At 48.9% G+C, this 16646-nt stretch overlaps 1 protein-coding gene across 4 annotated transcripts in view; it reads right to left on the bottom strand.

Annotated features, from left to right (window-relative positions):
- Nucleotides 1-16646, bottom strand: part of MXRA7 (matrix remodeling associated 7) — a 108991-nt gene that overhangs the window by 29616 nt on the left and 62729 nt on the right. For all 4 annotated transcript variants that reach the window (XM_030208180.1, XM_030208177.1, XM_030208179.1 and 1 more), the window contains one exon: nt 11882-11942. In XM_030208180.1, the coding sequence (XP_030064040.1) occupies nt 11882-11942 (61 nt within the window). The remainder of the gene's footprint in view (nt 1-11881; nt 11943-16646) is intronic.

Genomic DNA, 16646 nt, shown 5'->3' with positions numbered 1-16646 from the left:
CTGGCCAGTTAAGTGCTGAATATCGGCACTTAACCAGCCAGTGCCAACTCTGCCCCCAAACCCCCAGATTCTATATAGTGTGCTTAGATTTAGGCACCAAAATCGGCACGGATTCTATAACACCACACGCAACTTAATTGGCTTAACAAGCTAATGAGCGCTGACAATAGTACTTAACAAGCAATAATAATTGGCACTGATTAGAATTTAGGCACACAACTCGCTAAGAGTATTCTGTAACAATGTGCGTTGACCTTCTAATGCATGGAGACAAAGAGGGGCATAATCGAACGGGGGTGCCCAACTCTAAGGACGGCACCGAGAAAGGGCGGGGCAACCCGCATTATCGAAACAAGATGGGCGGCCATCTTTCGTTTCGATAATACAGACGGGGATAGCCAAATCTCAACATTTAGGTCGATCGAAAAGTTGAGATCGCCGACCTTAGAGATGGCCGGCCTCGGTTTTCGCCTATAATGGAAACCGAGGACGGCCATCTCAGAAATGACCAAATCCAATCCATTTGGTCATGGGAGGAGCCAGCATTAGTAGTGCACTGGTCCCCTCTCACATGCCAGGACACCAACTGGGCACCCTAGGGGGCACTGCAGTGCACTTCACAAATTGATCCCAGGTGCATAGGTCCCTTACCTTGGGTGCTGAGCCCCCCAAAACCCACTACCCACAACTGTACAAGACTACCATAGCCCTCAAAGGGTGAAGGGCGACACCTAGATGTGGGTACAGTGGGTTTCGGGTGGGTTTTGGAGGGCTCCCATTTACCACCACAAGTGTAACAGGTGGGGGGGTGGGGGATGGGCCTGGGTCCACCTGCCTGAAGTGCACTGCAGTACCCACTAAAAACTGCTCCAGGGACCTGCATACTGCTGTGATGGAGCTGGGTATGACATTTGAGGCTGGCATAGAGGCTGGAAAAAATGTTTTTTAATTCGTTTTTTTGGGTGACCACTGGGGGAGTAAGGGGAGGTGATCCCCGATTCCCTCCAGTGGTCATCTGGTCAGTTCGGGCACATTTTCGAGGCTTGGTCCTGAACAAAAAGGGACCAAGTCGGCCAAATGCTCGTCAGGGACGCCCTTCTTTTTTCCATTATCGGCCGAGGACACCCATCTGTTAACCACGTCCCCGTCCTACCGAAGTACACTGCCAACACGCCCCCTTGAACTATGGCCGTCCCTGCGACGGAAAGCAGTTGAAGTCGGCCAAAATCGGCTTTCGATTATGTCGATTTGGCCGGCCCTGAGAGAAGGCCACCCATCTCCCAATTTGTGTTGGAAGATGGGCGCCCTTCTCTTTCAAAATGAGCTGGAAAGGCGCGTAGTTATAGAATATGGCCCAGTGCGCCTAAATCTACGTGCAGGGATTTTACACCAGGTTTTTACGGCGTAAATGGATGAGCGCCGGTGCTGAAATAACTAAACATATTCTATAATCGGTGCCTAAATCTAGGTGCCGATTATAGAATACGCTTAGTCGGAACTGATTTCAGCACCGATTTTTTTTATGTTAGAATGTTCTCATAAGTACATAAGTAATGCCATACTGGGAAAAGACCAAGGGTCCATCGAGCCCAGCATCTTGTCCACGACAGCGGCCAATCCAGGCCAAGGGCACCTGGCAAGCTTCCCAAATGTACAAACATTCTATACATGTTATTCCTGGGATTTTGGATTTTTCCAAGTCCGTTTAGTAGCGGTTTATGGACTTGTCCTTTAGGAAACCGTCCAACCCCTTTTTAAACTCTGCTAAGCTAACCACCTTCACCACATTTTCCGGCAATGAATTCCAGAGTTTAATTACACGTTGGGTGAAGAAAGGTTTTCTACGATTTGTTTTAAATTTACTACACTGTAGTTTAATCGCATGCCCCCTAGTCCTAGTATTTTTGGAAAGCATGAACAGACGCTTCACATCCACCTGTTCTACTCCACTCATTATTTTATATACCTCTATCATGTCTCCCCTCAGCCGTCTCTTCTCCAAGCTGAATAGCCCTAGCCTCCTTAGTCTTTCTTCATAGGGAAGTCGTCCCATCCCCGCTATCATTTTAGTCGCCCTTCGCTGCACCTTTTCCAACTCTACTATATCTTTCTTGAGATGCGGCGACCAGAATTGAACACAATACTCAAGGTGCGGTCGCACCATGGAGCGATACAACGGCATTATATCATCCTCACACCTGTTTTCCATACCTTTCCTAATAATACCCAACATTCTATTCGCTTTCCTAGCCACAGCAGCACACTGAGCAGAAGGTTTCAGTGTGTTATCGACGACGACACCCAGATCCCTTTCTTGGTCCGTAACTCCTAACGTGGAACCTTGCATGACGTAGCTATAATTCGGGTTCTTTTTTCCCCACATGCATCACCTTGCACTTGCTCACATTAAACGTCATCTACCATTTAACCGCCCAGTCTCCCAGTCTCGTAAGGTCCTCTTGTAATTTTTCACAATCCTGTCGCGAGTTAATGACTTTGAATAACTTTGTGTCATCAGCAAATTTAATTACCTCGCTAGTTACTCCCATCTCTAAATCATTTATAAATATATTAAAAAGCAGCGGTCCTAGCACAGACCCCTGAGGAACCCCACTAACTACCCTTCTCCATTGTGAATACTGCCCATTTAACCCCACTCTCTGTTTCCTATCCTTCAACCAGTTTTTAATCCACAATAGGACATTTCCTCCTATCCCATGACCCTCCAATTTCCTCTGTAGCCTTTCATGAGGTACCTTGTCAAACGCCTTTTGAAAATCCAGATACACAATATCAACCGGCTCCCCTTTGTCCACATGTTTGTTTACTCCTTCAAAGAATTGAAGTAAATTGGTCAGGCAAGATTTCCCCACACAAAAGCCGTGCTGACTCGGTCTCAGTAATCCATGTCCTCGGATGTGCTCTGTAATTTTGTTTTTAATAATAGCCTCTACCATTTTCCCCGGCACCGACGTCAGACTCATCGGTCTATAATTTCCCGGATCTCCCCTGGAGCCTTTTTTAAAAATGGGCGTTACATTGGCCACCCTCCAATCTTCCGGTACCACGCTCGATTTTAAGGATAAGTTGCATATCACTAGCAGTAGCTCCGCAAGCTCATTTTTCAGTTCTATCAGTACTCTAGGATGAATACCATCTGGTCCAGGAGATTTGCTACTCTTCAGTTTGCCGAACTGCCCCATTACGTCCTCCAGGTTTACTGTGAAGTCAGTAAGTTTCTCCGACTCGTCCGCTTGGAATACCATTTCCGACACCGGTATCCCACCCAAATCTTCCTCAGTGAAGACCGAAGCAAAGAATTCATTTAGTCTCTCCGCTACGTCTTTGTCTTCCTTGATCACCCCTTTTACCCCTCGGTCATTCAGCGGCCCAACCGATTCTTTTGCCGGCTTCCTGCTTTTAATATATCGAAAAAAATTTTTACTATGGTTTTTTTTGCCTCTAATCATAGGCGCCCCGTATAAGAGGCTTGGGGAGGCTAAGCCTCCCCAGCCCACCACTGCCCCGCCCCCCGCCGCCGCCCGCCGTACCTTTAAATATTATAGTTTTGCTGGAGTCGCGGGCAGCCGGCATTGAAGACATCGGCAGGCTTACGCCCGTTCCAGCAGCCTTCCCTTCCCTCGTTGCAAGTCGGATGATGGCTCCGCCCTCTTCTGACGTATTTCCTGTATCTACGAAAGCGGAGCCATCATCCAACTTGCAACGAGGGAAGGGAAGGCTGCTGGAACGGGCGTAAGCCTGCCGATGTCTTCAATGCCGGCTGCCCGCGACTCCAGCAAAACTATAATATTTAAAGGTACGGGGGGGTGGGGGGGGCAGGAAGGAAACAGGGCAGACGGGAGAGGAGGGTTGCTGCACATGGTGGAAGAAGGGGAGAGGAGGGTTGCTGGACATGGTGGAAGAAGGGGAGAGGAGGGTTGCTGGATGGAGGGAAGGGGAGAGGAGGGTTGCTGGACATGGTGGAAGAAGGGGAGAGGAGAGGGCAGGAGAGAGGAGGGTTGCTGGACATGGTGGAAGAAGGGGAGAGGAGGGTTGCTGGATGGAGGGAAGGGGAGAGGAGGGTTGCTGGACATGGTGGAAGAAGGGGAGAGGAGAGGGCAGGGGAGAGGAGGGTTGCTGGACATGGTGGAAGAAGGGGAGAGGAGAGGGCAGGGGAGAGGAGAGTTGCTGGACATTGGTGGATGGAGGGTAGGGTAGGGGGGAGAGGAGGGTTGCTGGACATGGAGGGGGAGGGAAGAGTGAGGAAGGAGATGAGATAACAGAAAAGGAAGAGAGTAGAAAAACTGCACATGGATGAAGAAAATAGGCAAAAGCTGGATCCACTGGACAGTCAAGTTTGCGGAGGACCCAGCTTTTACTTACGGATGTAGGACAAGAAATGAAGAAGAAAGGCGGAAAGTAAACAAATAAATGGAAAGGAAGCCCTGGAAACGGAGTTAAGAGGACAGATAGCAGCAGAATCGGATACTGGGCCAGCACAATCAGAAAAACAAAGTCACCAGACAACAAAGGTAGAAAAGATCATTTTATTTTCATTATAGTGTTTGGAATATGTCCACTTTGAGAATTAGGTGTTCAACATTAAAAGTTTATTTACTTATTTATGACATTTTATCCCACATTAAACATGAATTAGGATGTTTTGTGGCTCTACATGAGAATTGTGATATTATGATCCCTTATTTCAATATTGTTGACGGTCTGCATTTTCCGTATGGGTGGTATATTGGTGTATTAGATTCTGCCCAGTGTAATATTTATGGTACAGTAAGGTTCAGAGTGTGTTTTTGCACAAAGTTGTGCATAGTGTTTTGCAGTTGAGCGATTGTGGTTAGTATATGCTTTGAGCAACCACTTTATTCTTTGACATATGATACACAGCTAATATCTAAATTTAATAAAAGGTATTAATTGTGACATTTATTTATTTTTTTTTCTGTGTGTGATCAGACAATTATGGATTTAAGCTCCACCCCTGGCCCCACCCCCTAACCCCGCCCCCTTTAGCCTCCCCAAACAGTTGGACCACCGACCGCCTATGCCTCTAATGCTTTTTTTTCGTAATCCCTCTTGGCCTTCTTTATCTGCGCCTTGCATTTGCTTTGACACTCCTTATGCTGCTTCTTTTTATTTTCAGAGGGTTCCTTCTTCCATTTTCTGAAGGTGTTTCTTTTAGCCCTAATAGCTTCCTTCACCTCACTTTTCAACCAGGCTGTTTTATTTCTATTGATTACCTGAAATAAATAAAAAAAAGTCTTTCAAAACTTTCTAAGAAATCTGTGATAGACCTTAAGTCTTCTGAAATGAAAAGGCGGACTCAAGTAGGAGAGAAGATTTCAACCCTCTAGGGCTTCGGAAGGCAACAGGACTCACCTCCTGCAATGCCCAAGACCTTACCAATGGACCTCAAACAGTCTCCATTACTCCACATATACCAAGTCACACTCATTTTCACACTCTCTGAGCCCCTTCTCTCACTCATTAGAACCCCAGTGTCAGTACGCTAATCCTGTTCCTTGTTTTCTTGAGTGCCAAGCCTAAGAGGAGAAAAGCCAAATGGTTTCACAGGTAGGAAGAAATCTGAGCGTGCCTTCCTGCATATTTTGCCTCCTTTTTCCTTGTATATGGGCTCTGAGAACCTCATCACATATTTTAGCCACTGACTTGAACGCACTTTTCCATCTGAAATATTTACACAGAAAATTGCTCAATTACCTGAGCAAATTTCTGTGAAAACTATCCCATTTTGCCTCCTCTCTGTCTATATCCTTTCAGAGGCATCAAAGAAAAGCAGATGTCATTTGCAAAGGTCACTAAGGAATAGGTGGTCACTAAGGTGATCATTTTCAAAGCACTTAGACTTACAAAGTTCCATAGTAACCTATGTAACTGTGTAAGTCTATGTGCTTTGAAAATGAACCTCCATATCTTTCTAGATTTATACCATGTACACTGTCTGAAAAAAAAAATCTAATTCTTTGGCCTTCAATCTTATTCTTTAGGATGATCCACAATTGGCATCTCTGAATACTCCATGTGTTATGTTGGCCTAACAACAAAATATCATTAGCTGCCCAGAATCCAGACAGTGAGGTGATAATATTTCTCAGAGCAGCAGTATCTGTGTTTTTGTTGCCTAGGAGCTGTTTCTAGTCTGGGGAAAATCTTTAAACAAATCTTGATCTTTCAGGGCTGCAGTTTGTTTCTTTGCCATGGGAATTTCTCCTCGCATCAGGAAAACTGAATTCCTATACAAGTTTGGCCTCGGAGGCATTGCAAAAATTCTTTCATGCAGCGCAGGGCCGCCGAGAGACTGAGCCGGGCCCGGGGCAAGGCCGCCCCCCCCCCCCCCCCATTGCTACTTCTGTCGCCTCCCTCTCCTGCTCTCAGGCCGCTGGCGCCGCAGTCCTCGGTCTTCACCCGCCCACCCCCAGCCCTGTCAACAGCCCCCCTCCATCCGCAACTGTGACCGGGCCCCCCTGTATTCAAATCGGCAGCGCCTCACCTCCGTGTGAAAGCAGCAGATTGCCTCCCTTTGGGCCTTCCCTCACTGTGTCCCGCCCTCATCTGATGTGACTTCCTGTTTCCGCGAGGGCGGGGCACAGTGAGGGAGGGCGTGAAGGGAGGCGATCTGCCGCTTTCATATGGAGGTGAGGCACAGCCAATTTGAATGCAGGGGGCCCGGTCATGGTGGCAGACGGAGGGGGGCTATCGACGGAGCTGAGGGTAGGCAGGTTAGACCGGGGACTGCAGTGCCGGCGGCCTGGGAGCAGGAGGAGAGAGACCCTGGCGTCGGACCCCCTTGGAGGCCCAGGGAATTTTGTCCCCCCTCAGCGGCCCTGATGAAGCGATAGGTCAGCTAGTGCAGGGAGGGAGGAAGGGAGATAGATTTTGGGCCATTCCTGGGTTTTTGAACTCCCATCTCAATGCATCATGGTACTTGTAGTCCTGCTCTTTTCATTTGCCATTGGTACTACAACGAGCACAATTCAACAGGAGGGAAGAAAGAAGCCAAGACAGATCCCAAATCTCCCTGCAAAACTAGGCCACATCCCATTGCTAATCTAGGAAGAGAAGTTAAATAACAGTTGAAAGTTTAAAATGTTAGCTATGCATAGTATTGGTTCTGTAAGAATACTTAAAATTAAAAAAAAAAACACACACACATGACATGAGCTGCTTTCCAAATTGAAGTCTTTGTCCCTTTGGCTGTTTGTGTGGGTTGCCAAGACAAAAGTGCTTGGAATGGTTCCTCCCAATTCCTTTCCTCAAAAATACGCTTCAGTTGAAATGCAGACTTGATTCCTCAGTTAGTCCAGACATATTTCCTTCCTCTGAGAAAACATTAGGCCTTGTCACATACTGGATACGGACAATGCTTGCTGTGCTGTAAGGAGCTCACATGCACTTCTCTTCAGTTATAACCAGGGCTCTTACTGAGGGGGTACTTGGGGGGTACTGAGTACTGGCACCTTTCCCATTGTCTGCTAAAATTGACCCATGGTCCCCAAGTTTTAAATGAAAGAGCTCAGGCTCTACACACCAATTCTGTCTTGTCATAGATTCTGGTTATAGAGGGCCTGGCTATTGTGGGGTGGGTCCCTCAGTGATCACCCCACCCCTGATGGATTGCCAAGCATTTGAGTACTGGCACCTAAAACCCACTGGTTATATCTATGCTCTCGGCTCAATTAGTTTGCACATTCACTGCCATAATGGCTTTTGATCAGATATAGAAAGGCAGGTCCACCCCCAGAGGAGCCTTACAGGGAGGGACCAGTATACAGACAGAGGTGATGGATCTATACATTTCTGTGATCACGTTTTCCAGAGTAAAATCATCTACAGCAATCTGATGTATCTATAGTTTTCTTTTAAACAGAGACGCCATGGATTTCTGAAGTAGATGGGGATTGGAGCTAAATGTGGGGTATTTTACAGTTCATTGCTAAAATTTCTGAAGACTTCACTTTTATCTTTGATGTTGAACAATGGAAATGTTTTTTTTTTCCCTGCTGTTCAGATTACGAATTTGTTAACTGATAAATTTCAACACAGTGGCAAAACTGCACCACAGATCTGCGGTGTGGTTTTGGATGACAGCAAAACATCAGGACCCCACAACCTCTTGTCTAAGGTTACCATGATTTCTGGCTTAGTTACAATACATCTGGCTTTACCTGGACATGTCCTCTTTTTGAGGACATGGCTGGGCAACTGGGCAGGTTTTGCCAGACTCTGGATTTGCAGACGAACGGGCAGGCTGGTGGGTGGACGCAGTGGCGTTCCTAGGGTAGCTGACACCCAGGGCGGATCGCCGATGCGCCCCCCCCCCCCCCCCGGCGAAAGGACACCTCCCCCCGGCAAAAGGACACCCCCCCAGGTGCATTTTTACCTGCTGGGGGGGGGGGGGGGATGCTGCGCGCCTGTTGGCTTCACTCATTCTATGCTCCCTCTGCCCCGGAACAGGAAGTAACCTGTTCTGGGGCAGAGGGAGCACGGAACGAGCGGAGCCGAAAGGCGCGTGGTACCCCCCCAGCGGCGTGCACCCGGGACGGACCACACACACCGCCCCCCCTAGGAACGCCACCGGGTGGATGGTGTTAGCTGGTCCCTCTTCCACTCTCTGGCCAGGGTTGACCCTGCTTAGCCTGCAGAATTCAACGTAGGCCCAGACCTTTGAACTACGAGCTTATCCTTATACCAAACCCCCAGCTTCTGCAGCTCCTTCGGGTAACTGTTACTCAAGCCGTCCTTATGGTCGTAGTTCAACAAACATGCAGCAACTCCGATACTTTTATAGGTTAAGGGTTTTTATTTACACAGGCTTAGTTACACAGACTTATTCCTGTTCCAACTTCATTATTACAGGACAGTTCTTCACCTCAAGTTTCTTACATTTACTCCACCTCGACAATATAGTTCAAGTTCTTGTCTGAAGACATTCTAACCACAGTCCAGTTTCTCTTGGCACTACCTTCTGTTCTCAGGTAGTTTACTGGCTACTTTATCTTCTCACAAACAGTTCATTTCATCAACCTCCTCTCTTACACAGATTTTAGTTACAGTGCAAGGCACTCCCTTCTGTGTACAGTAAATCTGCTGAGTTACTCTCCTCCACAGGTTCCTCCACAACTGCACCAGTTTTGTTTCTCCAATTTTAAACAGTTGAGGTAATACTGTAGCCAGGAAACCTCTCACCTTGCCATCTGCAGCCTGTGCTAATGCCCACACCTCCGTGCGCTCCTTCTCTATCTCCTCCCCTGCCTCCATTTTATCCCATTCCATATCCTCCCCCTCCACACAGGGTTCTCCCAGCTGCTCCCCATCTCCCTGATCAGAAACCATCTCCCAGTCCTGCCCCTCCCCCTCTATTTCCTGTGAGTCCTGCATAGGGTCTGGTGGGTTGTGGGAATGGTAGTCCCTATCCTTAGTTGGTATTCTGGTCGGCCTTTTGGCCACTAGGAGGCGAATTCCATGTCTATAAGGAACCTCTTCCGCCCGAGCACACCTCCCTCCTGTCTCTGCCTTCGCTCTCCTTGAAGCAGTCTTCTCTCAAACCCCTTACAACGGGCATGCGGGTGTACTATCCTCCCCTTCCCTCCTTTACTTTAGTGTGGTGCCCTGGTGGTCTAGTGACCTCTTCAGGGCAGGAAAGAGCCCCCTCTTTCCTGCCCCGGCGCGTCTGCAGACTGTCTTTCTCCTGGCGCCGATCAAAATGGCTGCCAAGAGTTCAAGCGGCGGCATCGCAAGACTTCCGCAGAAATCTTGCAAGATCAGTGCTTGAACTCTCAGCAGCCATTTTGAATCAGCACCGGGAGAAAGACAGTCTGCAGACATAGCCAGGCAGCTCTTTCCTGCCCTGAAGAGGTCACTAGACCACCATGGCACCACACTAAGGTAAAGGAGGGGTGGGGAGGGGTAGTGAATGGAGTCATGTGGGTGGAGGGAGGCTGGAAAATTGGGGGGGGGGGAGAGAAGGAATCTGGCTTTCTTTGGGGGGGGGGGGGTCAAAGTGACAGGGGGTGGTGTGCAACAGGGGTCTGAGCATGTGTCCTCTTTTTTCTTAGGGTAAATATGTTAACCCATCACAACCTGCAAGGAATTCAGATGTATTTACAAAACGAATAGCCTGCAACCAGTGGTGTTCCTAGGTCGGCTGCCACCCAGGACGGATCGGCGCTGCGCACCCCCCCCCCCCCCCCCCCGGGTGCAGCACGACCCCCCCCCCCCCCCGCAGCATCAACACCCCTCCCTCCCCCGGCGTATCAACATACCCTGCATCAACACACGCTGCAGAAGGGGTGTTGGGTGCAGCCGCACGGCTGTCGGCTCCGCTGGCTCCCTTTGCCCCGGAACAGGAAGTAACCTGTTCCAGAGCAGAGGGAGCAGGGAACCAGCGGAGCCGACAGGCATGCAGCTGCTCTCTGCACCCCTCCAGCACCGTGCACCCGGGGTGGACCGCCACCACCGCCCCGCCCTTGGTACACCACTGCCTGCAACCAAACCAGGTGATGAAGCACTACTCCTATCTCTGTAAGCTCCAGATTACAAAGAAAATATCTTTTACACTAAAACAAGTTATTTCTCAGATACAGAGATTACAGTTAGATTACTGAGTTAGATATGAACTCGCTCTCTCTCTCAGGAGTACAGTAACAATATTAGGATACCTCTTTAAAAATTCAGTCTTTCCCTCCCTCTCTGTCTTCCAACAGTTTCTCACCCAGTTGGCAGCTGATTAATTCTTCCTGCTTCCCTCCCTCCCCACTTCTTTTAAGAGGGCTCTGGATACCTGAGAGATTAATCAGCTTTTGCAATTTAGTTCCCCTATTTATAGATAGTGACAGCCTTGCAGTGGATCTGGTGTATAGTTTATGGAGAATGTCCCTGTCCCACCCTCGTCCACACAATTGGGCTTCAGCTGTGCAGAAATTAATGTCTGGACTGGCGCATTACCTCAGTCACCCCACCCTCTTTTCACTTCCTCTACAGTTGGACTCACACAGCTGTTACTTGAAAGCAGCTGCATCCATCTTCTATGGAATACAGGGGCCTGGCCTGTAACTGACCTTAGTAAAGCACAGGAGGGGACTTCAGTGAGGACCCCTCCCCCTCCTCCCTTAATATATATTACAAGAACGCACACAGTGAGAGCCGCCGAGAGGGGGGAGGGGCAGGAGGGACAAAATTCCCCAGGCCCAGGGCCTCCAAGGAGGGCCCGGCGCCGGGGTCTTTTGCCCTTTCCTGCTCCCAGGCCGCTGGCGCCGCAGTCCCCAGTCTCCACCTACCTTCCCTCAGCTGCCTTCTCTCTGCCATTCGACCCCCCTTCATTAAAAAAAAAAATCTCAAAATCAGCAGCACAGCACCTTCTGTGTGAAAGCGGCAGATCGTCTTGGGCGGGCCTGTCCTCACTGTGTCCCGCCCTCCTCTGATGTAACTTCCTATTTCTGTGAGGGCAGGGCAGGACACAGCGAGGAAAGGCCCACCCAAGACGATCTGCCACTTTCACACAGAAGGTGCTGCACTGCCGATTTCGAGATTTTTTTTTTAAATGAAGGGGGTCGAATGGCAGACAGAAGGGAGCTGAGGGAAGGTAGGTGGAGACTGGGGACTGTGTGGCGCCAGCAGCCTGGGAGCAGGAGAGAGAGGCGACAGCAGCAGTGGCAATTGGGGGGAGGCGGAGCGGCAGCGATCATCCTTGGGGGGGCGGCCTTGCCCCGGGCCTGGCTCAGTCTCTCGGTGGCTCTGCACACAGTCAGAATGAAGCAGAAATGTTGAGAGCCCCTGGATAAGAAATTTGTTACAGGGTCACCTTTACCTATGGACAAATGCAACCGCCTACAGGAAAAACACTTACCACCCTCATCAGCAAGGTCTGTGTCCATGGCTTTGGTGACTTCCAACTCATGAGTTTCCTCCTGCAAGACAACAATATGAAACCTTAGAGCTCTGGTCTGCCTTCACCATTGCCCAAATATAGGCCAAGCCTGGGCAATCACAAAAAGGCTGAATCTTACTGCAGATCGATACATTATCTCAGATAGCGAGAGAAAGTTTGATCGCAGACTTTGTTTGGTTTGTTTCACAAATTCTTTTTTACAACTTCAATGTGTGCTAATTTGAAGAGTAACATGTTAAATTGATGTTAACACACATTAATTTAAGGCAAATGAATAATATGCGCTAACCTAGATAGAACTTAGAGGTGTGCATTGAACAATACGTTTGTAATGAATCCCCCAAACTTAATTATCCTTCATTAGAATACTGCCATCAGAAAAGATCAGAGTTTCATGCTGGAATAATTACCATCAACAGCAAGGGGAACCTTCAGGTTTCAGCTAATCACTTTGTTTTTGACCCAGCAGTTACCTCCTGCTCATTTGCACTTACAGCTCAATCAGAACTACATATATACATAGTAACATAGTAGATGACGGCAGAAAAAGACCTGCACGGTCCATCCAGTCTGCCCAACAAGACTAGGACTGGGATTTGGCCCCATGAATCTTCATCCACAATTATCCAGGGATTTACCCCACAGGCCCTGAATCTGGCCACTAGGAGTCACCCTTGAGCAATAACCATTCCATTCCATTTATTTACTTGAAATACCACTTGTTACAATGTAATTAAGTGTTATACAGAAAAAAACCAAAATGTAACCAATACAATAAGCACAACCCTCTCCCCTCTAGGGGCCGTAAACACTACCTCTGCAGCAGCCTCAGCTCCAGCTGACTCAGGCCATGATGCTCAGAATAGAGAATGGCACGGGGACAAAGTTTGACTCCGTTCCCCCCACCCCCCCCCCCCCCCGTCCCCATGGGTTCTGTGTCCGTCCCCGCCCCGTCCCCACAGGCCCTGTCTCCATCTCCACCCCGTCCCCGTCCCGTCGGCTCTGTCCTCATCTGCAGAAGCCTCGAATACTTACGATTTTATATTTACATCTTTTTATTAAAATATAAAAAGGAACAATATGCTGTGCAACCGTTGTGTATAAATTACAAATAGAGAACAATAATAACAATGAGCAGCTATAATAACCCTCCTTCCCACCACCACCCTCTACCCTTCCAACCCCAACAATAGGTGATTTCTAATACAACAAGGAATCCTAATTCACACTGTTAAAATGTCCAGGGGTATAAAATACAACCCGTTCTATATGCCCTAGAGGGGAAAAATATGCCCTATAAAGCACTGTTATGTTTTTGAATCTGTGGATAAATAAGAAATCATCAACAATCTCAGGATTCAATCTAGCTCTCCTGTCTTCCACAGTCCTTCCCGCAATAGAAGATGTCTTCTTAGAAGATGTGCTGGTAGCAGGATGTACAGGATCTCCCATGCAAAGTTTCCTAGTTGTGGCCAGTATGTTTGCTTGTTTTTCCAAAAAATCAAAATATCTTTGTAGGCATCACTTAAACATAAATAACAATCCAGTTCATTAACAGGCTTCAAAGTAGAAAATGACACAGGGAGAAAGTTTGTCCCCTGTCCCTGTCCCCGTGGGATCTGTCCCCGCCCCGTCCCTGCGAGCTCTGTCCCCATCCCCGCGGTTACAGCGGTTCCCCGTCCCCGTGTCATTCTCTAGCTCAGAACTCCCGTGATAAGACAACAGCACAGAAACCACACCGCCAAAATACAGCAGAAACCTAAGTCGCCAATTCTCAAAGGAAATTATATTCAAATTATATGCATGCTGTAAAAGCAAGGGCGAAGCGTGCTTGGCACATACCTAGAAATTTTGCAGTAAGCTCAGCTACAATGCGCATGCACCTGGCAAACCCAAAGAGAAGCAGACATTGGCATCTGTTTTCTGCGCCTTTAAATATAAGCGTTTCAACTTTTTTGTTAAACTTGGAAGGCTCATATTTAAATGCAGGAAACAGGCGCCAATGTGTGCTTCCACTTTTGGGTTTTGCTGCGACTCGTACCCATTCGTCTCTCACAACCAGCGCTTAGGGGCTTGCATGCAGTGGCGAAGCCAAGGGTGAGCTCGGTTGGGCCCAGGCCCACCTACTTTTGGCTCAGGCCCACCCAGTAGCAGCACACCTATGATGTGGCTGGAAGGGATTCCCAAGCCCCACCAGCTGAAAACTCCCAAAATCTGTCCCTCCTGTATACCTTGTAAATAGCAGATCTTCGCCTGCAGCAAGCAGTGACTGATACATACTGCTCACACTGGCCCCACAGCCTTCCCTCTGACGTATTCCTGCCCATGCAGAAACAGGAACTTACATCAGTGGGAAGGCAGTGGGGCCAGCATGAGCAGTGTGTATTAGTTGCTGCTTGCTGCCGGTGAAAATCTGCTATTTAAAAGGTATGCGGGAGAGGGGGGATGTTTGAGAGACCATATGGCATGCAGGCGAGAGAAGAAGAGACCAAATTGCCTGTGGGACAGGGCGGGGTTCTTCTGTCCACCCATCTTGGGCCCAGGCCCACCCAAAATTGAGTGTCTGGTTACACCCCTGCTTGCATGGGCTAGGGTTACCATATTTTGTCCTCTGAAAAAGAGGACACATGTCCCGACCCCTGCCCTGCCCCTTGCCCCACCTACACCCCACCCCTTGTCACATATTCCCTGCCCGGAGCTCTGTCCTTGCCCTGCATCCTGTTGCTGTGACGGTCTCGGGATTCAAAATGGCCACCGAGAGTTGCAGTCTCGCGAGACCGCTTCAACTCTCGGTGGCCATTTTGAATCCTGAGACCGTCACAGCAACAGAATGCAGAGCAAGGCCGAGCTCCAGGCAGGAAAGAGGGGGCTCTTTCCTGCCCCGAAGAGGTCACTAGACCACCAGGACAGTAGATAGTAAGTAAGGGAAGGGGAGGGGAGGCTAGGATAGGCCCGCCGCCCGTTTGTCCAGAAATCCGGACAAACGGGAGGACTGGCAAAACCCGCCCGGACATGTCCTCAAAAAGAGAACATGTCCGGGTAAATCCGGACGTATGGTAACTCTAGCATGGGCTTCCTTCTGCTTCCAAAACCAATCAAAACCAGCAGATTTTAAAGAAAGAATCATGAGAAATCCTCTCTTCAAACACCCTAATGCCTGCTCCAAGCTGGTGTTATTTTGTTCAGCGGTAAGGTGGCTTTGTTGTATGTGCTGTGTTGTTCTCTGAGCATTGGGAAGGAATAGGAAATAACCTCATTAACATCAATTTGACAGCATTAGCATGCTATTTGCAGTAATTTATGGTCTGCTCATCATCTTCTGCTCTAGAGCCTATGAGCATTCTGTGCTCACTAACGCGAGCAGTAATCAGCGCTAATGGCCTCTAGCACCCGCGTTTGCTTGAGTTTCAGGGCCTCAGAAATCAAGGACCCCTTTTACTAAGCCACGTAGGAGCTTATCAGGCTTATTTTCGAAAGAGAAGGGCGCCCATCTTTTGACACAAATCGCAAGGTGGGCGTCCTTCTCACAGGGTTGCCCAAATCGGCATAATCGAAAGCCGATTTTGGGCGTCCTCAACTGCTTTCTGTTGCGGGGACGACCAAAGTGCACAGGGGTGTGTCAGAAGCGTAGTGAAAGCTGGACTGGGGCGTGCCTAACACATGGGCGTCCGCGACCCATAATGGAAAAAAGAAGGGCGTCCCTGACAAACACTTGGACGACTTTACCTGGTCCTTTTTTTCTTACGACCAAGCCACAAAAATGTGCCCTAAATGACCATATGACCACCGGAGAGAATCGGGGATGACCTCCCCTTACTCCCCCAGTGGTCACTAACCCCCTCCCACCCTCAAAAAAAAAAAGTTAAAACAATATTTTTTCCAGCCTCTATGCCAGCCTCAAATATCATACCCAGCTCCGTGACAGCTGTATGCAGGTCCCTGGAGCAGTTTTAGTGGGTGCAGTGCATTTCAGGCAGGTGGACCCAGGCCCATTCCCCCCACCTGTTACACTTGTGGTGGTAAATGTGAGCCCTTCAAAACCCACCAGAAACCCACTGTACCCACATGTAGGTGCAGGGCCGTGCAAACCCGGTAAGCGGGGTAAGCACCGCAGGGGGGTGCCTGCCTTTAAGGGCGCCATGCCACTCCGTCCAATCCAGTAAAAGAAAAAAAATACCGTGTCGGCACATGCGCTGCTGCTGCCTTCCTGCGCACAGCGCATGGCTCTTTGTCACCGCCCATGGCGCCCAGGTCTTCCCACATGCTCGCGTCTGTTCGATTTATTTGGACCGCTGCCCTGTTTTGCTGTTCCGTCCGTGGACCGTTGGAGTGCTGAGAGGCAGTGAGAGAGCTGAGCTGGTCTGTAAGAGCTTCTGCCCAATCTGGAATTGAGAAGGATTACTGAGAAGGGAGTTTTCTCCAATGAGGACGGAGGTAACAGAGATGGGGCGGGACTTGGAATTAAAGGTGGCAAACAGAGGTAGAGAGAGAGACAGTGGGGAGAGAGGGGGACCGGGAGAGAAAAGAAAGTGCAGTGACCCCAAAAGACACTGAAATAAAAAAAAGATAATAAAACCCCAACTCCATACTAGTGAGGTTTACTACTACTACTACTACTATTTAACATTTCTAGAGCGCTACAAAGTGTACGCAGCGCTGTACAAACACAGAAGAAAGACAGTCCCTGCTCAAAGAGCTTACAATCTAATAGACAAAAAGTAAA

The sequence above is a fragment of the Microcaecilia unicolor genome, chromosome 6 (genome assembly GCF_901765095.1).
Source record: "Microcaecilia unicolor chromosome 6, aMicUni1.1, whole genome shotgun sequence".
In the NCBI taxonomy this organism is placed as follows: domain Eukaryota; kingdom Metazoa; phylum Chordata; class Amphibia; order Gymnophiona; family Siphonopidae; genus Microcaecilia; species Microcaecilia unicolor.
Note: the sequence above shows the minus strand (reverse complement) of the source record. Positions and strands in the feature narration are given on the sequence as shown.